This window comes from Tursiops truncatus, chromosome 13 (assembly GCF_011762595.2).
Source record: "Tursiops truncatus isolate mTurTru1 chromosome 13, mTurTru1.mat.Y, whole genome shotgun sequence".
Taxonomy (NCBI): Eukaryota; Metazoa; Chordata; class Mammalia; order Artiodactyla; family Delphinidae; genus Tursiops; species Tursiops truncatus.
In genome coordinates, this window is record NC_047046.1 from 26,700,310 (window position 1) to 26,723,284 (window position 22,975).

Below are 22,975 nucleotides of genomic sequence, written 5' to 3' on the forward strand. Positions count from 1 at the left end.
TTATACCCATTGAACTATTTTTTTTTTTTTTAAAGAATTGCAGCAAAATACACATAACACAAAGTTTATCATCTTAACCATTTTTAAGTGTCCCATTCAGCAGCATTAAGTACATCCACATTGTCATGCAGCCATCACCACCATCATCTCCAGAACTTTCCATCTTCCCACACTGATACTCTATACCTATTAAACACTGACTACCCCCTCCCCCAGCCCCTGCACCCACCATCTACTTTCTATCTCTGTGAATCTGATGACTCCAGGGACCTCATGTAAGTGGAATCACACAGTATTTGTCCTTCTGTGTCTGGCTATTTCACTGAGCATCATGTCCTCAGGGTTCATCCCCGTTGTAGCCTGTGTCACAGTGTCCCTCCTCCTAAGGCCCCACAATATTCCATCGTATGTACAGACCACATGTGTTCACAGTGCTCCTGGCAGGACTCAGAGGTGAAGGAGTGGGGAGCGGGGGGAGGAGCCAAAAGCCCGTGCAGGGAGCAGCCTGAGGCCCTGGGAGCTAAGGGGGTGTGCCAGGTGTGCCCAGGTGCACCCAGGCACCGTCCTCTCCCTGGGGCCAGCCCAATCCTCATTCCACACACAATGGACACAGTCCCTGCCCTCATGCCTCCTTCCTCCTCGATGGAGGAGATGGACAGTAAATCCAGGTGATCAGGGCAACAGAGTGACCTTAGGGTCCAGTAACTCCACTCCGCTGGACATTTACCCCAGAGGGGCAAAAATGTGTGTCCACACGAAGACATATCCCGACTGCTCGCACCAGCCTGTTCATGATAGACAAAGAGTAGAGACAACCCAAGTGTCCATCAGCAGACGGGTGGACCACAGGTGTGGTCCATCCACACAATGGAATGAAGTTCTGACACAGGCTGCCCCGTGGATGATCCTTGAGAGCGGATGCTCAGTGAAATAAGCCAGACACAAAGGGCCACATACCATGTGATTCCATGTATAGGAAACGTCCAGGGTGGGCAGATCCGTGGACCTAGGAAGTAGATTAGGGATCCCCGGGGGCTGGGGGAGGGGTGGGGAGTAACTGCTAACGGGTTTCTTTTGGGCGACGGAGAATAGTGATTGATGCACAGCTTTGGAATGTACTGAAATCCACTGAATTACACCCTTTCTAAGGGTGGGTTTTCTGGCATGCAAATTATGCCTCAATAGGACGCCTTCGAAATGTGCTTGTGGTGATTGTTGCTCAGCCCTGGGAACGTCCTGGAAACCTTTGAATGGTGCACACTAGATGGTGAATTGTGCGGTAATGAATTGTCTCAATAAAGTTATTATTTAAAAAAAAATAGGCACACGACGCGGGGACTGGGGCGAGCTTGGTATGTTTAAGGGGAGGCGAGGAGGCCTGTTGGCTGAGTCTGGGGTGAAGGAGGAACTGAGGCAGGTGTGGGAGCTGGGGCTCAGCTCCTCCTGCAGGGCTGTGTGCATGGCAAGGGTGGAGCCTAAGGCCTGAACCGTGGTTCTAAAGGGCCCCCACTGCGGGCAGGGGTGAGTGTGGGCCAGACCCAAGGCCTGCGCTGGGGTGATGCAGACGAGGGTGGTGCTGGGTGCTATCACGGGCTGAACTGTGTCCCCCAAATTCATATGCTGAAACCCTAACCCCAGTGCCTCGGAATGTGACTGTATTTGGATATAGGCCTTTATTTTTTTAGTTTTTAATTTTTTTCAGCCGTGCCGCTCAGCTTGTTGGACCTTAGTTCCCCGATCAGGGATTAAACCCGGGCCTTCAGCAGCGAGAACGCAGAGTCCTAACCACTGGACTGCCAGGGAATTCCCAAGGTGGGCCTTTCAAGAGGTGATTAAGGTAAAATGAGGTCACTTGGGTGGGGCTCTCACCCAACAGGACTGGTGTCCTTATAAGAAAGGAGATCAGGACACCGGCACACACACGCGAGGACACAGGGAGACTAGGGTGCGTACTCACCAAGGAGAGAGGCCTTGGGAGGAGCCAGTCCCCGACAACACCTCCTCAGCCTCAGGCTTCCAGCCTCCAGACTGCAGGGAAGTAGATCCCTGCTGTCTAAACCCTGGGGCAGTGGTGCTTGTTACAGCAGCCCCAGCTCACTGCTTCAGGGCTGACAGAGCCAAGTGAGGCTTCATGAATGCATTTCAGGAGCAGAATCCACGCTGGATGTGGAGGGAGAGGGAGGGGATGAGCAGTGTGATTTGAGATTCAGATTTGAGCCACTGGTGGGTGGTGGTGACGCCACAAGTGAGATGGGAAAGCCAGGCAGGAGCGGAGCGGGCCCCCGAGAGTATCACTTGCTGCTGCCGTAAGCAGGACGAGGACACAGCTGGCCCTGGGCAGCCCCGAGCTGAGCTTGGTCTGCAGCCCCCTTCACAGGCTCCCGAGCCAGGGCGAGGTCGCCTCACTGCCTGCACTGAAGCAGATGAAAACAAAAACTGAGAGGGACCCTTGGCCAAGCAAAGACCCTGCAGTGGGAGGGGAAGATGGCAGAGCCCAGGAGGCCACTGGAGGAGGTGGGGCCGGTGGTCCCCAGACCATCTCCCCCATCCTGGACTGGACCCAAGATGCCAGGAGTTTGCTGCACGCAGCATGGTGTCTTTGGGGAGGGTCATGCAACTTGACCCCCACCAACAGTGAGTCTGAAGGGTCTCCTTGGATCCGTGAGTTGGGAAGGGGAGGGGGCCGTGAATGCAGGAAGAGCACTGAGATGGTCTCAGATTCTCTGGGCCCAGGAGGCGGGGGGTGGGGGTGTCAACGCCTTGGAAAGAGCCCCCCAAACAAAGCCGGTACCCCCTCCCCAGTCGCCCTACAGCACTGGGCCTGTCCTCGGCAGCCAGGCGGGGGCGTGGCCGCCAGCACGGAATGCACCCCCTCACTCAGCGTCTCCCAGAGCCTGAGACGCTGTTCTCAGCTCTGACGTCCTCCATGGGAACCCTGGCCAACCCAAACACGCCTGTGTGGGGCTTTCTTTCTGAGTCAGAGCAGTGTGGCCGCAGGCTCTCCTCCTCTGTCCCTGAGCCCCGTCACCCACCCAGTCCTTAGCAGTCCTCAGCCCCCGGACCCGTCCCCGTCCCCATGGGATACAGACTCTGGCGCCCAGCATGATGTCTCAGAGGCACATGGGGGTCACAGGTCCCCACCCCCACGTCTGACCACACACCTCGGATGGCCACTCCCCCCCTCTGTCCCTCCCTCGTCCTGCAGGCGTCAAGGTAACTCACCTCTATGGGGGAGTCTCCCCACCCCCAATCCAGGTCACCCCCAACCGCTGACCCAGAGACAGGTCAATATTGATTATCCAGGCTCTGAACAGAGAGAAAAAGCATTGGCCAAAAAAGATGAGATTTTACAGACTGTATTTTCCAGACAGTCATGACATATCTTCCAGCCCACACGTTCTCCTGGAGCCTTGATGCCCCCTTGAACGTAAGGGAACTTATCTATATCATTGACAGTGGGTCACAGCACAAGTGATGCTGCACAACTTCCAAGGCTGGGGACTCGAGGCCCCCACCGTGCGGGATGCCAGGCCAGCCCCCTGCAGAGATGGGAAGAAGCTCCAAGACTTCATGGAAAGGGAGGCGTCCAGACAGCTGCTCCAGCTCTAGACCCTGCCTGAAATCACACGAACTACCCAGCTGAGCCCTCCTGAATTTCTGACCCATAGAAACCACGGTAGATTAAAAAATGACTAAATTGATGTTTTAAGTCACTATGTTTTGAATTGTTTTGCAGCAACAGATAACCATTTCAGAACAGGGTCCAGAAAAGAGATCCACAAGATAGCCAAAATCTTGATTTTCATCAAAGGTGTCATGGCAATTCAATGGAGAAAGTTAAATTTTTTCAACAAATGGTGTTAGAACTGTTGGATAAACTTGGGTGGGGGTGCATTATGACCTCTACCTAACACCATACACAAAAATTAATTCACGATGGATCACAGTCCTAAATATAACACCAAAACTATAAAGCTTATAGCAAAACAGAAAAGAATATACTCATGACCTTGGAGTAAGTAGGCAAAGATTTCTTGGAGAGGCCAAAAGAAGCTTGAGATAGAAAATGAAAAATCCATAAATTGGAATTTATCAAAATTATAAACATCTGTTTCTTAAAAGACATCATTAAGAAAATGAAAACTGGGACTTCCCTGGCAGTCCAGTGGTTAAGACTCCAAGCTTCTAATGCAGGGGGCATGGGTTCGATCCCTGGTCGGGGGAACTAAGATCCCACAGGCCGTGCAGTGTGGCCAAAAAATTAAAGAAAGAAAGAAAACCAAGCCACTGTCTGGGAGAAAATATTTGCAGTGAACATACCTGGCATTGGACTTATACCCAGAATATATAAAGAACTCCTGCAAATCAATTATAAAAAACAATCCAATTTAAACATGGGCAAAAGATTTGAATAAACATTTTATAAAAGAAGACATACAAATGGCCAATAAGCACCAAAGAGACACTCAGCATCATTAGTCATCAGGGAGATACAAATGAAAAGTGCAGAGAGAGACCACTATGTGCCGATTAGAATAGCTAAAATAAGAGACTGATAAGTGTTGGCAAGGATGCAGAGCAACTGGAACTCTCATACTCTGCTGGTGGGAATAAAATGGTACAACCCCTTTGGAAACAGTTTGACAGCGTCTTATAAAGTTAAACATTCAGCTATATGATTCAGCCATTCTACTCCTAATTATGTACCCAAGAGAAAAAGAAATATATGTCCAAACAAAGATTTGTGCATGCATGCTCATAGCAGCTGTATTTGTAATAGCCAGAAACTGGAAGTAACTCAAATATCCATCAGTGGTGAATGGATAAAAAATTGTGGTATATCTATACAATAGAATATTACTCAGCAGTAAAAAAAAATAATGAACTATTGATACACTTATCAACATGGATTAATCTCAAAATAATTATGCTGAGTTAAAGTCAGATTTTAAAAATACATATTGTATAATTCCCTTTACTTGAAGTTCTACATGGGCAAAATTAATCTGTGGTGACAGAAAGCAGATCTGTGGTTGCTTGGGGCTTGAGGGGCTGATAGTGGTGGTGGGATTGACTGGGAAGGGGCATGGGAAACTATACGGGGTAATGACAATGGCTCTTGATTGAGGTTTTAGTTATATAGGTCTAAACATTTGTCAAAATTCAATGAACTGAGCACTAAGATCTGTGCATTTCATTGCATGTAAATTTTACTTCAATAAAATAATTTAAAATAAACCAAAAAAGTGAAATGAGTGACCAATCTGTTAAATGGGTTAAAATAACAATGTTAGCTATTCTAGTTCCTTTGATTTTCCATAAAAATTTTAGAACATCCTTGTCCATATCTACAAAAAATCATGCAGGGATTTTGATATTTTTATATTTTGATATATAGGAATTTGATAGGAATAACTATATATCAATTTGGGGAGAACTAACATCTTTACAATGTTGAGCCTTCCTATCCACGAACACGGTACGTCTCTCCTTTTCTTTAGATATTCTTTGATTTCTTTCGTCTGCATTTTGCTGTTCTCAGCATATAGATCCTATACATGTTTTGTTAGATTTACACCTGTCTCATTTTTTTGAAAGATTGTAAATGGCATTTTATTTTTAATTTTGGTTTCTTTCTCTTTTTTTTTTTTGGCTGTGCCATGAGGCTTGCGGGATCTTAGTTCCCCAACCAGGGATTGAACCCGGGTCCTCGGCAGTGAGAGCAGGGAGTCCTAACCACTGACCGCCAGGTAATTCCCTAATTTTGGTTTCCATGTGTCCATTGCTAGTATATAGGAACACAATTGATTTTTGTATGCTGACCTTGTATTTGGCAACCTTGCTGAAGTGAGAAGAAACAGTCTACCTGATTTCTTTATATTCTATGTATTTATATATATTCTATAGCCAAAGTTATTAAAACTGTATGGTAGTAGCAGAGGGATAGACACTTAGGCCAGTGAAACAGAGTAGAGTATCCAGAAATAGCTACACATGCCCAGGTGATTTTTGACAAAAGTTCAAAAGCAATTCAATCAAGGAAGGAGGCAACAAATGTTGTGGGAGAAAGTGGACGTTCACAAACAAACAAAAACTTCAACCTAAGTTTTGCACTTTATATAAAAATTAACTCAAAATAAAATCATGGACTTAAATTTAAAATGTAAAACTAAAATTTTAGGGAAAAAAAGAGAAAATCTTTAGGATTTAGGGCTAAGCAACAAATTCTTAGATTTGACCCCCAAAGCATGAGCCATAAAAAGAAAGGTGGGCAGGGTGGTCGAAGCAGGGACAGTTAGGGTATCGTGGCACCCAGAAGGTTCTCTGAAGATGGCCCAAGGTCCAGGGTGTAGGGTGGCCCATGGAGGGGCTGGGCGTGCGGACCAGGTGTGGCGAGGCTGGGATGAGGTGGGTCTCAGGAATCCTCAGCCAGCTCCTCTTGGGAGAAACATCAGTTCAAGTTCCTTGCCCTTTTTGAATTAAGTTGTCTTTTTGTTGTTGATGGTCTCTCTTTTTCATTCTCAAAATAACCTCGAGGACTAGGTGCAGCCAAAACAGTCCCGCTGGGCCCTGGGAAACTGACGCAGGCCCGCTCCAGACCTCAGGACAGCTGGGCCACAGCATCCGAGGGCTCGGAGGGGCTCTGGTTGGACCCCTGCTTAGACTCGGGTCATTTGTGGGAACTATGGACCCAGGCCCTGGGCAGGAGGTCTGGCAGAGCCTTCAGGGCTGTCTTGGCAGCCAGGCCCAAACCCGGTGTTCTGGGCCCACTGCTAGTGGCATGCAACTGGGGGACCAGCCCAGCAATGCCCCACGATGCCCTCCTCACCCTTCTCTGCTTTTCTGGGGCCCCCCTACCCTGCTCCAGCCCTCATGCCCAGCCTCTCCTCTCTCCAGGCCTGGGTCAGCATCTCATGGGGGCCTGTGGCTTATTGGCCCCCCAGTGTGAAACCCAGGGAAGGAGGGAGGAACCCCCACTTCCTCCAACCTGTGCTGCTGTGTGATGCAGCCGGGCAGGGCAGCAGCCGCGGGGCAAGCGAGTGGCACAGTCCTGCCCACCCGGTGCCCTCCGCCTATTGGAAGGATAGGGTCAGCCATCACTGGTACCTCCTGCCTAGGAGACCAGGCCCAGCTGAGAGCTGGGGGGTGAGAGCCTGGGGCAGGACTCCCCCGCCCCCAGAAGGTGCTGGCACCCAAGGGCACTTGTGAAGAGTCATGGCTGCAAAGATGAGCCTCTGGCAAGAGCTTGAGAGAGGGGAGTGAGGCCCGGTGACTCCTTTCTCCCTCATGGTCCCTTTGGGTGGCCCCAGGTCCAGCTCCCAAATGCACCCTGGTGATGCTTCTTAGATCAGAACGTGCTCGCCCAGCCCTGATGAGATGCTGGCTGGAAGCGTTCAGGCTTGGCAGCCGAGTGGGTGCCTCCCCCTCCATTCCGAGCCACTGGTGATTTGAGGCTCAGGGGCTCCTGTTGCTGCTCCCCCACATAGAGGGGACCCCAGCTGTGGTTCCCCTCAGCCTTGGAGCAGCCCCACGGTCTCAGCAGTGTGTGCCTCGGGTGGGCAGAGTTCTGCAGAGGAGCCCCTGGCGGCCTGCAGCCAGAACAAGGGGTGGGGAGGGGAATGAGCTGAAACCCTGGATCCTTGCCCTTGCCTGGAGTGGCCGGGGCCTGCTGCCCGTGTGCTTGGGGCGGGTGCTGTGGCTGGGCAGGGGGAGCTGGAGCCCTCCCCACAGCTGAGTCCATCCTGTTTACTCCCGAGGGATTTTCTGACCTGTCTCTGACCTGACGATCACATGACAGACAACAGACACGGGGCTGGGATGCCGTGGGGAGCTGGAGCCAGCCTTTGGAACCCCAACACTCGGCCTTCCCTGGTAGAAAGGCGGTCACGGGGGAGGGCGCCGCCTGGCTGGCTGCCTCGGGATCTGGGTCACTGTGCACTGCCTTTCGCAAGTGTGTGCTCCCATGGGATTTTTAAATGCATGAGCACCTCTGGGAGCATCTCCGTGTTAGCGCCGTTTCCCATCTCCACCTCTGCCAGTCTTGAAAGCCCAGAACTGCACTGAGGACAGTCAGAGGTGCAGCATACAGTGGGGGAGGCCCTAGCCATCCCCCGGCCACTCCCACGTGCATCCCTTCAGAGGGCCAGGGGCACACGGTCAGGCAGCGCCAACTTGCTGAGTCACACGGAACTGAGCCTCCTCTCCTAGGGACCATGTCTCATCGTCAGTGGATGGAGTCCCCCTGACCCTTGCCGGGGAGGGGACGCCCACTGCTGCTCTGGGTCCCTCGGCTGGCCCACTGCCGCCGAGCACAGGCGTCCTTTGTCCCTCTGTCCAGCTGCCCAGTGAATGGGGAACGTGGTGTGGACCAAGGCTCTGTCCCCTGCAGCACACGGGCCTCTGTGGCAGGGCTGGCAGTGCCCTCCTGGCTGGGCAGCTGCTCTGGACTGTGTGTCCCTTTGATGGATGGGCCTGTCGTCCACCAGAGGGGAGAACTCACTCGTCGTGACCCCGTTACACCGATCTAACGAGATATGAAGGAAAGCATTCTCCTCAGCCCCTCCCTGCATACACGTGTCTCCCCACAACCCCGTGCTCTAGGCAGCCGCCGCCAGGGCTCCCTGGGCAGGGCTGTCTGGGCAGAGGGCACTGGAGGCTCAGAGCCATGGGGCGCACCCACCAATGCAGGGTAGAAGGTGCAAGCAGGGGAGCCCAGGTGCCCGGGTGGCTGAGCCAGGGCAACAGAACTAGGGAGGTTGGGGTGAGGGAGCAGCGCCCGTGAGTGGTCAAAGGCAGGGGCGGAAGGCGGAAGGGGTGAATGGGGCTGCTTGACAGGACAGGTCACATCCCTCTGTGGGCCGAGGTCTGTGCTCTGAGGTCCCCATTCAGCTGTTTGCTCTCGTTGCGCTCTGAACCCCGCTTCCTGGTCTGTGCACCAGCCCACCAATGCCCACTCCCAGCACGTGGCAGGGCTGCCTAGAGAGGGCTGTGTAGGTGGGAGGTCGGAAGAGCGCCCTGTGCCTGCCCCCTCGCCCCTGTGGAGTTGGGGGTGGGAAAGGTGACTCACCTTCCTGCACACCAGGAGCTACCCTGAAAGAGGAGGACCCCAGGACCCCGGCCTGGGCTTCCCCATGGCCCCAACATCAGACACTGAGGAGCGGGGGCCTCAGAGGGGACAGTGCCTGAGCCAGAAGCAGGTGGACGCCGCACGGCAGTGTCCAGGATAGCGTGGCAGGCGGGGCTGGATGTGGAAATTGGCCAAGCAGGTGGGGGTGGGGGGCAGATCATGGTGGGCGCTCACCATGGGCGGGGCCCTGAGCAGAGCACCTCCCATCGACCAGAGCGGTAGATCCTCCTCTTGGGCTGACACTGAGTTTGACCTGGGCCTGCTCTGCACACTGGTCCCAAACCCGGCCACAGATTCCCAGGAACAACCCAGGGGACCAACTTGGGGCCAGTTGGGGTGGGCTGTGGGAATCACAGCCTTGAGCCTTGTCTGGGGGAGTGGGCCTCCCCGTTGCTGGGGCTTCTCCAAGGGCTGTCGGAACAGGAGGGCTGTCTCCAGGCTCCTGGTTTTGGGAGCCTCACGTCCCGGGAAGGGCAGGTCTGACTCGAGCCCCACACCATCACCACGAGGACTGCAGTCCCAGCCACATGGGGTCTGAGGCTCCGAGCAGGTCTGGATGCAGGGATGGGGGCGAGGTCGTCACTGCACATCAGGAAGTTTTCTCTCAGTGGATTAACTCCCTTTTGAGTTGACTAAGGTCCTTCTTTGTCCCCCTGAAGGGCAGTGTGTTTCTCCTCTTTCCGTCATGGCCCTTTCTTCAAAGAGGTGGTTTGACCTCCTCGGGCTGGCGTGACCCGCAGGCCCTTCCCTCCAGCCCCCCGTGAGGGGGTGTCGATGACAAAGCTGCGTCCAGCTTGACTTCTGCCCTCATCCTTGGCCTCAGATGGACTGTTCTGGAGCTTTGTCACCAGTGGTCCCTGCTCCACCTGACACCCGTGTGTCACCTGGACAAACTGCTTACCTCCATGGTGTTCACTTCACGGTGAACCGTCGCCGTGGTTCACATGGAGGCACAAGCTCCTGTCTGTCCTGTGTGACCACAGATGCCCACAAGCCTGTGCTGACGGAAAGAGAGATACGGCACTGGCTAAATGTAGCCTCTTGAGAATTTCCTAACTAAAAAGAGTTTTTTTTCTGAAAAGCGTCAAGCTATTTGTAGCCCACGTTGGTTGAAGAGATTTTTCTGGGTGTAGCTTATTTTTTCACTCATTAACTTCTTTTTCTTATGAATTAAAAAGTAGCATTTTTCCCACCCAGGAACATCTTCCTTACTTGTCTCTGTACCACAGCCAGCATTTCTGCTCCTGTGGGGGGAGCAGGCTCAGACCCCACCAGGGAGGCTGGGTTTTCCTCCAACCACAGCCCTGAAGTGGGAAGTGCAATGGCTGGGCCACGCCTACCACGCTCCTTCCCAAAGTCACACGTCCCCAGGGTTGTGCCCTTTGATGGGCAGGGGACGTGTAAGTGTTTCACTTGGCCGTCAGTTGGCAGCATCCAGGCTCAAGAAACCAGAAAAAGCCCTTTGCCGTCCCACCTGGCAGAGCTGGAGACGCGTCCTCTGAATCTGCTGGCCAGTGCCCAGGCTCTTACTTTGCCTGTCCAGCCATGGATGCTGTCACCTGAGGTCTCCAACTAGACGGGGCAGCCCCAGTGTCTGTAGTGGGATCCAGGCTGTCCCCTGCACTCACAGTGGTAGGCGACCACAGCCCCAAGGCTCGAAGCGGGCCCCTCCCCTTTCCTGGCCAGCAGCCCACAGTCACCCCCAGGGATTTCACAGGAGGCCTGACCCAGGCCTGCCCCTGACATCTGCTTCCGGGAGCGGCTCCCCGTCCTCTTTCCATCAGCTCCATGCTGGTTCTCCAGGCCTGAGATGCTGGGCTCTAGCCCAACTGCGCTTATGCACACACTCCTTTGGATACACTTACTTTAATGAAAAAGACCCTGTTTATGTGGTACCCCTCACCCTTTCTGGTCCCATCTCCAGGATTGTTTTAAAATCCGTGATTTAGCCAAGCTAGGCCCTTGACCTGCAGTCCAGTCCCCTCAAGGCCGTGTTCAAACCCCCTGACAGGGGGCTGCCTGGAGCCCTTCCCGACCCAAGGAGGGCAGTGCTATTGGGCACTTTGCAGGGGCACATCTGCCCTGTTGGGGACAGGCTCCTGTCTCTCCTCCTATGTCCCCACAGGCACAAGCTCGCCTGGCTCAGTCTGTGCTAAATGTCGAACTGTCACGTTTCACTGCCCGATTGACCCATTTTGCAAAGCTCCAGGTCCCCTGAGACGGGGTTCTCACCGAGCCCCTCAGGGCTGATGAAGGCTCAGAAGTCCTGCCTGGCACTCAGAGTGTCCCCTCCAGCCCCACTCCTTTATCCACAATTCCAAATTCCCTAAAGATATGAAACAAAGGTTTTCAAAACTTGGTGGCAAAGCCAGCCTTGAACTGATATACATTTACTCTGATCTTTATTTATTCCAGTTCGTGTGAACGGTTGTGTTTCAGTACAAAAATCTTTAAAAAAAATTTTTTTTAAATATCGTTTGGCCACGCAGAGCGGCATGCAGGACCTTAGTTCCCCAACCAGGGATCAAACCAGCACGGAGTGGAAGTGCAGAGTCTTAACCACTGGACCACCAGGGAAGTCCCTCAGTACAAAAATCTTAATGTGCCTGATTACGGGGTGCAGCCCCAGGGTCCAATGAGGTATCATGTAATGTATGAGATGTACAAAAATTCTGAATTCCAAACACATCTGGCCCCAAGGCCTGGGTGAGGGGTGGGGGCGGTGGACCGTCCCCACACATCGCAGTGCTGGAGCAGGCGATAGTCTGGTAAAGGGAAACAGGCTCAACCTGGCCCCAGGATTTCGCAGAGTGATGGTGCTGCTCTCGTGGCTTTTTCACTTAGAGGTGAAACAACTCTGCCCGGTGCTGGTGCTCAGAGGTGGAGGAGCCCACAGGCCAGCAGAGGGAGGAAGGGGTGCAGGAGGGCAGGGAGGGACGGGGCTTCCTGCCTGTGGAGGGGGCAGCAGGCCTTCTCCCACACAGGACCCTCCCTCACCTGGGAAGCTGGTGACCACTGGCCCAACTGTCACTTTCTGGGGGACTGAAAGCTCCAGACGTGCCTCCTGGGGGCACTCCGGGGAGGTCCAGGCCAAGGGCACCTGGGAGTGTGGCAGTGACCGAAGAGACAAGAGGCACTCATGCTGGTGAGTCCTCAGCTTCCCATCTGTAAGTGGGGTGCAGGCCCTGACCTGCCCCGCCTTCGCAGTGCCCTGGGGGGCCCCCTGCAACCCTTCTCAGGGTGCTAGCAGTCTGCCTCTGGGTCTGCAGAACAGAGGGTGCCGAGGTGGGCATGGGGGGCGCAGGCCTCAGGTTGGGCCCATCCTGTCCAGGATGGCGGCTCATTCCCCACCAATAATCCTGGAAAGGGGGCCGGCTAACGGCCCAGGTGTGTGGGCTTGCAGAGCACCGAGCAGCTGCAGGAGAGGAGCTGGGGCTGGTCCCCCGCCACGCATCAAGCTTTCCGCACAGTGACCATCACCTTTCCTGCCACGGCCAGGAGCAGGACTCCCCAGGCCAAAGCCTCCGGCGTCCATCCTGATGAGGTGAGGAGGGGCATCCACTGACCTCAGTGGGCAGAGCATGCCGGGGGGGGGGGGGCGGGGAAGTGGCATGAGGCGGGAGACCCCAGGGGCAGGCTTTACAGGTGGGCCACACCAAGGATGGCCAGAGGTCAGGCCTGGACTGGGGTCCCACGAAGGCAGAGGAGTCAGCCCGGGTCTGGGCAGGGGGCCGGGTTGTGGGCAGGGACGGGGTGGAGGGCGGGGTACGTGCGCAGGGGCCCGGCAGCGGGGAGGGGAGGTGGGCAGGGGGCGCGGCCGCGGGGGTGGGCGCAGAGCGGGTCTCGCGGTGTCCGGGCGGCTGGAGGCGAGGGCGTCGCCCCAGGCAGCAGGCGCGGGGTCTGTAGGGGCGCCTGGGTCCCCGCCCCCGCTGGCCGCGCTGGGTCGCGCGTGGGCGCGGCGGGCGCCGATTGGCTGGCAGGAGCGCGGGCGGGGCGGGCGGCGGCGCGGAGGGGCCGGTCACCCCGCAGCCCGGCCTCGGCCTCCGCTCGTCGCCGCCCCGCCCGTGCGCACGTCCCCCCGGCGGCCACCATGAGCACAGGCCTGCGGTACAAGAGCAAGCTGGCGACCCCAGGTGAGCCCGGCGCCCGCCCGCGCGCGCGCGCGCACTCCTTTGTCCCCGCCGCCCGCACGCCTCTCACCGTGTGTCTCGGTCTTTCCCCCGCCCGCCGGCCCGGGCCCGGACCCCGACCCGACCCCCGACCCCACCCGACCCCGCAGAGGACAAGCAGGTACGTGTGCGCCGTCGCTCACCTGGCCCTCTGTCACCCATTGTGCCACCAACGCGCGGCGCCCCAACGCGACCCCGCCCCCGCCGGCCGTCATCCCGCTCTGTCGCGATAACCGATAACCGATTGTCAGCCTGGGCAGTGCTGCCAACCCGGGGCTGCAGAGGGGAGGAGCGGCCGCAGTGCCTCCGGGCCTGGCTCCTGACCCTCGAGGCATGGCGTGCGCTCCTCCCCGGATGGGGGATGGGCCGGGTGCCCCTCTCCCACTGGTCCAGCACCAGCCTCTCTTTGCTGACCTGGCCCGTGGCCGTGTGCTGGGGGTCCTGTGTGAGACCATGGTCATGAAAGGCCACGGGCTGGGGGGGAGGGGTTTGAGTCCACCAGCCAGGGCCAGTCCCTGAGCAGCCCCACAGGGGAACCTCTGGCCACCCCACCCAACTTCTCTGCATCTTATGCCTCCTCTCCACACACACCAATGTGAGTGGGCTGATCTGTGGCCAGGCCTCTTCCCCAGACTGGGAGTCTCCAGGGCCTGGTCTGAGTCATCCCGGTGCCCAGCACCAGTCTTCAGATCTAGGGGGTACAAACCGATTTCTCAAAGGGCCGGCCTAGACCCCAGCCTCCAGGAATAGAGGGTCAGACAGGAGGCTGGCCTGGGTACTCGCTGTGAACCTAGCTGAGGTCAGGTTTAAACAGCTAGGAGACCCCAAGAGGGCGTGGGGGGGTGGGTAACCGGGGGGAGCTGGGGGTTCTGGGGCAGCCCTGCTGGGGGCCTCTCTGGCTTGAGCTCAGCCATGTTTAGGGCAGAAAAGAAGAGCCCAACTCTGGCATCAGGGTGGCCTTGGCAACCCTCGTCTGGGATGGGGGCTCACACCCTGGGTGGATGCTGGGTGGAACCCGAAGTCTTGGCCTAGGTGCGGCAGGCGGGCCAGGAGTGGCCCAGCAGGTGGGGTGGGGGCTGGGAGTCACTCCTGCCCAGTGCCAGGCCCCTAGCAGGGATACGCCCCACCCTGGGACGGGTGAGGCTCACAGGGAGGGGCCACGACCACCTCATCCTGCCAGCAAGGGGCTCCCCGGGGAGCCCGGGACAAGAGCTGCCTCCCCATCATGGCAGGTCAAACAATGAAGGAGATGCAGGGACACACTGCCACCAAGCTATTGTTCAAGGGAGAGAAAGAGGGAAGGCCTGGGAGACCAGCCCCCCTTGTCCTGGGCCTGCGGGCACTCAGGGACCCCCCTGCTGAGGCTCGAGCCCCTTCAGGCCTGTCTACCCCTCCTGGAGCTCAGCTAGGACCAGCCTTACCTGTCCCCTGCTCCTAGGACCAGAGGGAGAGAGCATTATGCGGGTGGGGTGTGGGGTTCCCTGGGCGCAGGACCAGGGAGCCTGGTGTTTGGGGAAGGCTCCCCGTGGGTCTGGGGGAGCCGGAAGCCTGCAGTAACTTTGCTGTTCCATGGTTGGTGTTACTGAGACTCAGTCTGTCTGCACTCTGGGAAAGGGGGCAGGGGAGCTCTGTGGGCCCCCTCTGTGCCCACCCATCTCAGACACTGGGGAGGGCTCTGGTGGTCCTCTGTGCTCCCTCCTCCAACTCCCACCCCATCTCTAGCAGTGGTGGGGCCTTCACTGGCTCTGGCAGCTGGGGTGGTTCTAAGAATGGAAATGCCTCGAGAGTGTCAGGCACCAGGAGGAGGTGGGGAGGAGGTGGGCGCAGCAGTTTCTGTGGCTCGGGAAGTCCTGAGGAGTATTTGTTGTGCCTCGGGGGCCAGAGAAAGGGAGTGGAAGGGCCCCTTCCTTGGGGATCCCTCAGGGAATCCCCAGGCCCCATCTGGACGAAGTCAGGGGACAGGGCAGGCAGGCAGGGAGCTGGTCTTGTCCCCCTGACCCGGACCTCCACTGAGGCTGTGCCTTACCGATGGGGAAACTGAGGCCTTCTGGGGGCAACGAGCCCATCAGGCACCAGGCTGTGGGGTGCCAGCTCTGTCTGTCCTCCTGGAGATGCCCTGGGCCCGAGATGTCAGCCTGTCTGGGCAGGAAGTGGGCCGAGGGGCCATGTCTAAATTGGAGCCGGGGGTGGAGGCTGGGTGAGACTCAGCCCCAAGGCCCCTCGCAGGTCTGCGTGGTGGAGGGCTGGGGCCAGCGCAGAGGCTTTCTCAGAGCCAGGGCTGGGGGCGGGCTGGGGAGCTGGGGCCTGTGGCTCCCCCCCCTCTCGGATGAAAGGCTCCCCTGTTCCCAGCAGCGGGCCCACCCCTCCTCCCCAGGTGCCAGCGGCCTCCAGGCCACACAGCAGCAGCATGAGCCTAGACAGGGGGACAGAGGCCCCTTAAGCGGGGAGCCAAGAAGGGAGGGCCTAGGTGGGGGAGAACTGTGGGGCCTCCCGTTCCCACTGACACACAGTCCAGGGACACGTCTCTTTGGATCCCCAGCTCCTTTGCAGGCCTCCCTTGCCACCGGGCTGGTGCTGGCTTGTTCAGATTCTGGTGGGTCCTGCGCGTAGGGTCAGTGAGGAAGGGTTTGGGGGCTCAGGAGACCCCTGTGGTCCCTGGAGTGGCCGCACAGGTGTGAGGGCTGAGCTGGCTGGAGCCCTACAGGCCCTGTGTTGCCCAGTCCTGTAAGTGAGAGCAGGGTGGAAGCTCAGAGGGAGTGTCCCCCTTAGGGGGAAGGGTTCACTCCAGCACCCCCTACCTCTGCTGGCAGCGGCTGTCTGGGGGCAGAGGTGGCAGCGCAGGGCTGGCCGGCGGGTTTGTGGAGCTACGCACTGGCCACAGCTTCCAAGTTTGCAGAGGTGGGGGTAGGGGTTGGGCATCTAGTGCTCTGATCGCTCCCTTCCCCAAACGTAAGCCTCCGCGGGCCTGGGTGGGGAGGTGGGCTCTGCCCTCGCAGGTTCCCAACTTCTCTCGGCGGCCACGGCGGTAAGAATTCTCCAGACACACGCGCACACACGCGAGGGGCGGGCCGTGCATCGGTGGGTAGCTGGGGGCGCCTCTGTGACACCGCCGCGGGAGAGTAGGGGGACCGGGCGGGCTCCCGCGGGCGCACGCGTGGATGGGGGCGTACTCGGGCGCCCTCTGGCAGGCGGGACGCGGCAGCGCAGACCCGGCCGTGGACCCGGTCCCCCGCCCACCCGGCTGTGTAGTCGCTGGACTGACGGCCTGAGCCGCGTCGCTCCGCGCGCAGCCGCCCGCCAGCCCGCCGAGCTGGGCCCTGCCCTCCTCAGCTCCGTGGCTCCGCCCGCGCGGCCCAATTTCCAGGCGACTGTCTCCCGGAGACCGCGCGCTCCTCTCCGGCGCGAGGGCCCGCCTGTGCCAGGGGCAGGCCCGCCTAGGGCCGGCGAGCGGCTTGGTGGCCTCGGGGTCCCGGCATCGCGTGAGCGCCGCCCCTCCGGGCTTCGGTTCCCGCGTCCGTAACCCGTAACCCGGGGGCGAGAACAGGGCCTCGGGGCCGCACAGCGCGCGAGCCCCTGGCGCACAGCTACGCCGGGTGGGCCTGACGCACTCTGGGCCCCAGCGCAGCGGGCAAGGTCCCGGGGTCGCTGCGATGGACTCGCTGGCGGCACCCCAGGACCGCCTGGTGGAGCAGCTGCTGTCGCCGCGGACCCAGGCCCAGAGGCGGCTCAAGGTGTGTGTGGAGAGGGGAGCGGAAGGTGGGTCAGCTGTGCGCCCGCCCCCCGCGCACGGACTGGGGATGCGACGGGAGCCGCAGGGCCGGGGTCCTGGGGTGGGCGCCGGAGGCCGCGGGAGGCTGGGCGCCGCTGTCTATAAATAGCCCCTGCTCCGCCGTCGCCGCAGCCAGCCACCCCCGCGGCTGGATCGGGGCCAGACGGGGCCTCCCACCCCTTACACTCGGGAGGGGTGAGTATTGAGGTGGGGGCTTCTCCAGCCTCTGAGGGCCTTGGGCGTGTGTGAGGGGTCTGGGTCCTGGTGCCCTCTGCCCACCGCCCAAGGGGGGACACCGCCTTGCCCGCTGTGCCTGCCACCTCCCTCCACACGCACACAGACTCCATCTCGGTCCCTGCGAAGCCCTCGCGGGCGCCTCCACCCTCCACCCCCACCTGCCTTCCACCTCCAGGGCCTTTGCCCACAGGCCCTCACCCACTTCTGCCATTGAGATGCCCCCTCCCTGGGGACTCTGCCCTGCTGCCCCCTGGCCTGAGCTGGGTAGGGGCCAAGGCACCGGGCTGCCCCAGGAACCCCAGCGTGCCCCTGACCCGCCCGCCCCCGCCAGGACATCGACAAGCAGTACGTGGGCTTCGCCACACTGCCCAATCAGGTGCACCGCAAGTCTGTGAAGAAGGGCTTCGACTTCACGCTCATGGTGGCGGGTGAGTGGGCCGGCCTCCAGGGCGTGGGGTGGGGCACTGGCAGCCAGGCTCTGTCTGGGGCCTGGGACCTGACCCGACGTCCTCACTGCACCTGTGGGCAGGGGAGTCGGGCCTGGGGAAGTCCACACTGGTCCACAGCCTCTTCCTGACTGACTTGTACAAGGAACGGAAGCTGCTCAGTGCTGAGGGTGAGTGGGCCCCACGCGGCCCTGGCGCTGCCACCATCCCCTGCTGGGTGACCTCTCCAAGGGCTCCTTCCAGGTCCAGCCCTGCTCCTCTGTCCCCGAAGCATGGGTCTCCCGTTCAGGGTCCAGGTCACCGCCGGGCCACATAGCCAGGGATGAGAACAAGGGTCTGGGCTGCCCGGGGTGGGAGTGAGGGTCACAGAGGGTCTGTGAGGGTCTGTCCCCCCACCCGCCTTGCCACAGAGCGCATCAGCCAGACGGTCGAGATCCTGAAGCACACGGTGGACATTGAGGAGAAGGGGGTCAAGCTGAAGCTCACCATTGTGGACACACCAGGCTTCGGGGACGCCGTCAACAACTCTGAGTGGTGAGGAAGGCCTGCCCGGTCTGCCCTGGCCCCTGGCCACCAGCCACCAGCCTGGCCTCATGTGCCCCCTGCCCCCAGCTGGAAGCCCATCACCGACTACGTGGACCAGCAGTTTGAGCAGTATTTCCGGGACGAGAGTGGCCTCAACCGCAAGAACATCCAGGACAACCGTGTGCACTGCTGCTTGTACTTCATTTCCCCTTTTGGGCACGGGTAGGTGGCTACCCCGGGCCAGGGGTGCGGGTCCTGCCCATCCCTGCGGCGCCCCCTCCCACCACCACCACCCCATGAGCCCCTCGCCCCGGCTGCTCTCCACAGGCTGCGGCCAGTGGACGTGGGCTTCATGAAAGCCCTGCACGAGAAGGTGAACATCGTGCCCCTCATTGCCAAAGCCGACTGTCTCGTCCCCGGTGAGATCCGGAAGCTGAAGGAGCGGGTGAGCCTGTGCGGTCGCAGGGCGCAGCGGGGACTCTGGTGGGGCCAAGGGCACCAGCCCCTCACCTGATGGCCCTTGCCTGCCGCAGATCCGGGAGGAGATCGACAAGTTTGGGATCCACGTTTACCAGTTTCCTGAGTGTGACTCGGACGAGGACGAGGAGTTTAAGCAGCAGGACCGGGAACTGAAGGTGAGGCTGCAGCACTGGGGGTGAGGGACCCAGAGGCCACTTTACACCAGGTCGGGAGGAGGGCCCGGGCCCAGGTCTGACCTGGGGGGCAGGAGTGTTTTGTCCAGGCCGTAGAGTCTTCACCTGGGGCTGGGGCTAGGGCGGCCCAGGTCCCCCGCTGGCTTGTGTAGTTGGGTCCCCATGTAGTTAATAGGTCATGGAATGCTTGCCAGGATCTAAAGGCACAGCCACTGGCCAGGCCCCCACCCTGGCCCTTCTCTCAGCCCCCTCGCCATGCTTCACCCACAGAAGGGCCTAGTCCAATGGCCCCAGGCCTGTGCATGTCCTGGCTCCCAGAATTCTGAGCTCCGGGGGGAGGGGGGGTGGCTTTGAGTGCCCCGGGGGTTAGAGTGGTGATGGCAAGCCCAAGCTCGGGACACGTGGCCACCGAGCCAGGAGCAGGGTGGACCTTTCACCCCGAAGTCAGCAGGGGTATCACTAACAGGAGGCATGGGCTCTGCCCTGGGAAAGGAATGGGGAGGCACTAGATGGAGTGGCTGTTGGTGGTGGGGGTATCAGGAGGGGGGGTACATCTGATGGGCACGGCCCAGCAAAAGCCCTAAGGTGTAAGCTGTACCAGTTCTGGCTTCAGCTGGCAACAGAGAGGCCAGAGGTGGGGACAACAGGGTCTCTTTGGGGAGAGCTTGTTGAGGGTCATTGTGGAGGGGCGGGCCAGGTGCTTAGTGCCCATGCCCCTCTCCCACCACTGACCCCACACCCATGCTAACTGGGAGTGAGCCCTTGCACCTGCCCCCCCAGGAGAGCGCACCCTTCGCTGTCATCGGCAGCAACACGGTGGTGGAGGCCAAGGGGCAGCGGGTCCGGGGGCGTCTGTACCCCTGGGGGATCGTGGAGGGTGAGTCGAGGCCTGGGGCACAGCATTTGGGTGGGAAGGCTCCCCTGGGCCGGCGCCTCACCCACCGCCTGCCCCCGCCCACAGTGGAGAACCAGGCACACTGCGACTTCGTGAAGCTTCGCAACATGCTCATCCGTACACACATGCATGACCTCAAGGACGTGACATGCGACGTGCACTACGAGAACTACCGAGCGCACTGCATCCAGCAGATGACCAGGTGCGTGACCCACCCGCCCTCGGACCTGCCCTGACCCCCACCCAGAGGTGTGGGAGCCACAGGGTATCGAGGGTCAGCCCAACCCCCAGCAGCTTCTCCCTGGTGTCCACCCTGCAGCAAACTGACGCAGGACAGCCGCATGGAGAGCCCCATCCCCATCCTGCCACTGCCAACCCCCGATGCTGAGACGGAGAAGCTCATCAGGATGAAGGATGAGGAGGTTGGTAGGCAGCAGGGGAGGAGCAGGGGCGGGGGGTGGGGACAGGGCCAGGCCCGTCCCATCGCACTTCTCACCCCATCCTCCGTTGTTCCTGCCCCGCCCCCCTAGCTAAGGCGCATGCAGGAGATGCTGCAGAAAATGAAGCAGCAAATGGAGGACCAGTGACCCCACCACAGCCCCACTTTTCCATGGATATACTGCCAGTTTCCAGGCTGGCCCTTCCCACCCCTGGACCCCGACTGGCCTGGACTCGACACCGGATTCGTCTGGATCGCTAACAGGCCTGGACACAACCCCAATTGCAGAGTGGCCCAGACCTGGACTTTTTCCTACTGTTCCTGAACTGACCCAGAGACGCGGGGTCGCAGCCCCCAGCCAGCCCTAATTTATTCTCAGCATCAGCCCCTCCCGTCATTTGTGTCTGCTTCCAAGGGGCCTGGACAATGGCCCCCACAGCCAGCCCTCTCTGGCCTTGGGGGAGCAGGAGCTAAGTTGAGTGGTGACTTCTGAGATCTCCCCCCAACCCAGAAGGTCACAGCACTTAGATTCCAGACCCTACTCAGATGGGCAGGTAAACCAAGGCAGAATAGGGGAGCAGGTCCGCAGGATCCTGGGCCTATTCCTTGCCCAGGGCTGCAGAGTGAACTTGGGAGCCCTCACTTTGTGCTGAGGTGGGCCAGGTCCTTCTTACCTCCTCACCCACTCACCAGGTAGCTCAGCGGGCAGGTTGGACAGCCGAAGCAATTAGGATCCCTCCAGACCTTAGGAGGCCAGCTGGCTGCTGGGGAGGAATAATGGGGCTGCCTACGCCCCTCCCCCACGGCCATGGCCGGGCTCCAGGAGCAGTGGGTGGTGGGCAAACTGGCAACCCCCATCCCTGGACCACCCTTCCCTGTTGGTCGCTGGAGGCCTGTTCCCCGCAGCAGCACTGTTGCCCCGGGTTCCTGAGCCCCTGGTCCCCCATCCCTCCACCCGCATGATCCCTGCCCCCAAGCCCCATTCTCCAGTTTGTTCAGTTGTGAATGCTGCGTCCTGTCCTGGTGACGGGAGAACAATGTTGGTGAACGTCGAAGAGGGTGTCCGAGTGCTCCGTGCGCCCCTGGGAGCGAGTGGGGCGGAAGCCCGGTCGGCCGGCAGCCTGGCGATAGCGCTCTATCTGCGCTGCCGGCTTGGCCTACTGGTTATTTGCGACGGGGCTGTGGTCGGTTCAGCGGGTGCGCCGGGGACTGGCAGGGGCGGGGCGGCTTTATCGCCCGGTTCTGCGGCTGCTGCCTGGCGCTCCAGAGCTAGCTGGACCGCTGTCCTCTCGCCATGGGCTCCGGTGAGTCTGGGGTCTGCCCGGGCCAGGCCGCTCCCTGAGTAGAGTCCGGTGGGGAGGTGCTCTGTCCTCTGGGCTGTAGTCGGGAGAGGTTTGGGTCAGACTTAGAGGGCACTTCCAGCCGGTGCCGGGCTGTCGGGGTGGAGAGGCTCGCGGGTGATGGGGGGCACGCGGGTGCCCCGGGACCCCGCCCAGGAGCCCCAAGGGCCGGGCTCACCGCGGCGCTTCCCTTCCAGGGCCGCGCGGGGCGCTGAGCCTAATGCTTCTGCTGCTCGCGCCGCCGGGCCGCCCGGCCGCTGGCTGCCCGGCCCCGTGTCGCTGCGCGGGGACGCGCGTGGACTGCGGGCGCCGCGGGCTGACGTGGGCTTCGCTGCCGGCCGCCTTCCCGCCAGATACGACCGAACTGGTGCTGACGGGCAACAACCTGACGGCGTTGCCACCAGGGCTGCTGGACGTGCTGCCGGTGCTGCGTGTCGTGCACCTGGGCGCCAACCCCTGGCGCTGCGACTGCCACCTGGTGCCGCTGCGCGCCTGGCTGGCAGGCCGGCTGGAGCGCGAGCCCTACCGCGACCTGCGCTGCGCCGCGCCCCCCGCGCTACGGGGCCGCCTGCTGTCCTACCTGGCGGAGGAGGAGCTGCGAGCCGCCTGCCCGCCTGGCGCGCTCTGCCGCGGGGCGCTAGCGGCGCAGCTCCTGCTACTCTGCCTTGGGCTGCTGCACGCGCTGCTGCTGGCGCTGCTGCTGTGCCGCCTGCGGAGGCTGCGCGCCCGCGCCGCGCGCCGGTGGCCGCTGACTACCCCGCTGGCGGAGGAGCCCGCGACCCCCGAGCCGAGCGACTGGCGCTGAGCCGTGCGGCCGGCCCGCTGACGGCCCCCCGCTCCAGCCGCATCCTCCGCCCACACGATCTCCCAGACGCTCCCCCCACCGCGGCCGCGCGCAGGGGCCCCACTGCTGCGCGCGCACCGCTGGCGACACGCTCGCACCCCCTGGACCTGGATGCCGAAGCGGGCCCGGGGCGAGCCGCTGCCCAGACCAGTCGAGCCCCCCACGCCATCTCCAGTGCGAATAAACCCTGCTCTCCATCCGAACGATCTCTGCACCGTGCGACTCGGAATCCCCCCCTCAAACCCAGAAAGAGCTCCGGGGATGATTCAAGGGGACACATCGCATGTTCATACACCCAAAATCACCTTCTGGGGTGCGCACAAGGTCTGGGAGTGAACTCACCTGCCACCGACTCTCCCAGAAGTTCTAGTGAGAAGGCACAGAAGAGCTGGAAGTACAGTGCCCACACTGGCGGGAGTGAGGACACAGGGGACAGTGAGGACAGTGGACAGTGAGGACACTGTGGAGCAGTGAGGACACTGGACAGGACAGTGTGGGGACGGTGAGGACCCCACAGGAAGTGTAGTTGCC

At 60.0% G+C, this 22,975-nt stretch overlaps 2 protein-coding genes across 5 annotated transcripts; both read left to right on the plus strand.

Annotated features, from left to right (window-relative positions):
* Positions 1 to 13,202: 13,202 nt before the first annotated feature.
* SEPTIN5 (septin 5) lies at positions 13,203 to 21,315 on the plus strand. 4 transcript variants are annotated; one of them, XM_033837460.2, is made up of 12 exons: positions 13,203 to 13,260; positions 13,407 to 13,417; positions 17,634 to 17,730; positions 17,832 to 17,918; positions 18,159 to 18,282; positions 18,361 to 18,495; positions 18,601 to 18,718; positions 18,807 to 18,908; positions 19,707 to 19,803; positions 19,888 to 20,023; positions 20,141 to 20,243; positions 20,352 to 21,315. In XM_033837460.2, exons 1-12 carry the CDS (start codon positions 13,218 to 13,220, stop codon positions 20,406 to 20,408), a joined length of 1,110 nt encoding a protein of 369 aa, XP_033693351.1. In that variant the 5' UTR covers positions 13,203 to 13,217; the 3' UTR covers positions 20,409 to 21,315. The 4 variants fall into 4 exon arrangements, with proteins under 4 accessions (XP_033693351.1, XP_073646534.1, XP_033693350.1 ...); XM_033837459.2 differs by lacking the exons at positions 13,203 to 13,260; positions 13,407 to 13,417 and adding an exon at positions 14,181 to 17,027; XM_073790433.1 differs by lacking the exons at positions 13,203 to 13,260; positions 17,832 to 17,918 and having other exon boundaries at positions 13,387 to 13,417.
* Positions 21,316 to 21,448: 133 nt separating this feature from the next.
* Positions 21,449 to 22,647, plus strand: GP1BB (glycoprotein Ib platelet subunit beta). The gene is made up of 2 exons (XM_033837463.2): positions 21,449 to 21,564; positions 21,798 to 22,647. Exons 1-2 carry the CDS (start codon positions 21,555 to 21,557, stop codon positions 22,403 to 22,405), a joined length of 618 nt encoding a protein of 205 aa, XP_033693354.1. The 5' UTR covers positions 21,449 to 21,554; the 3' UTR covers positions 22,406 to 22,647.
* Positions 22,648 to 22,975: the final 328 nt, after the last annotated feature.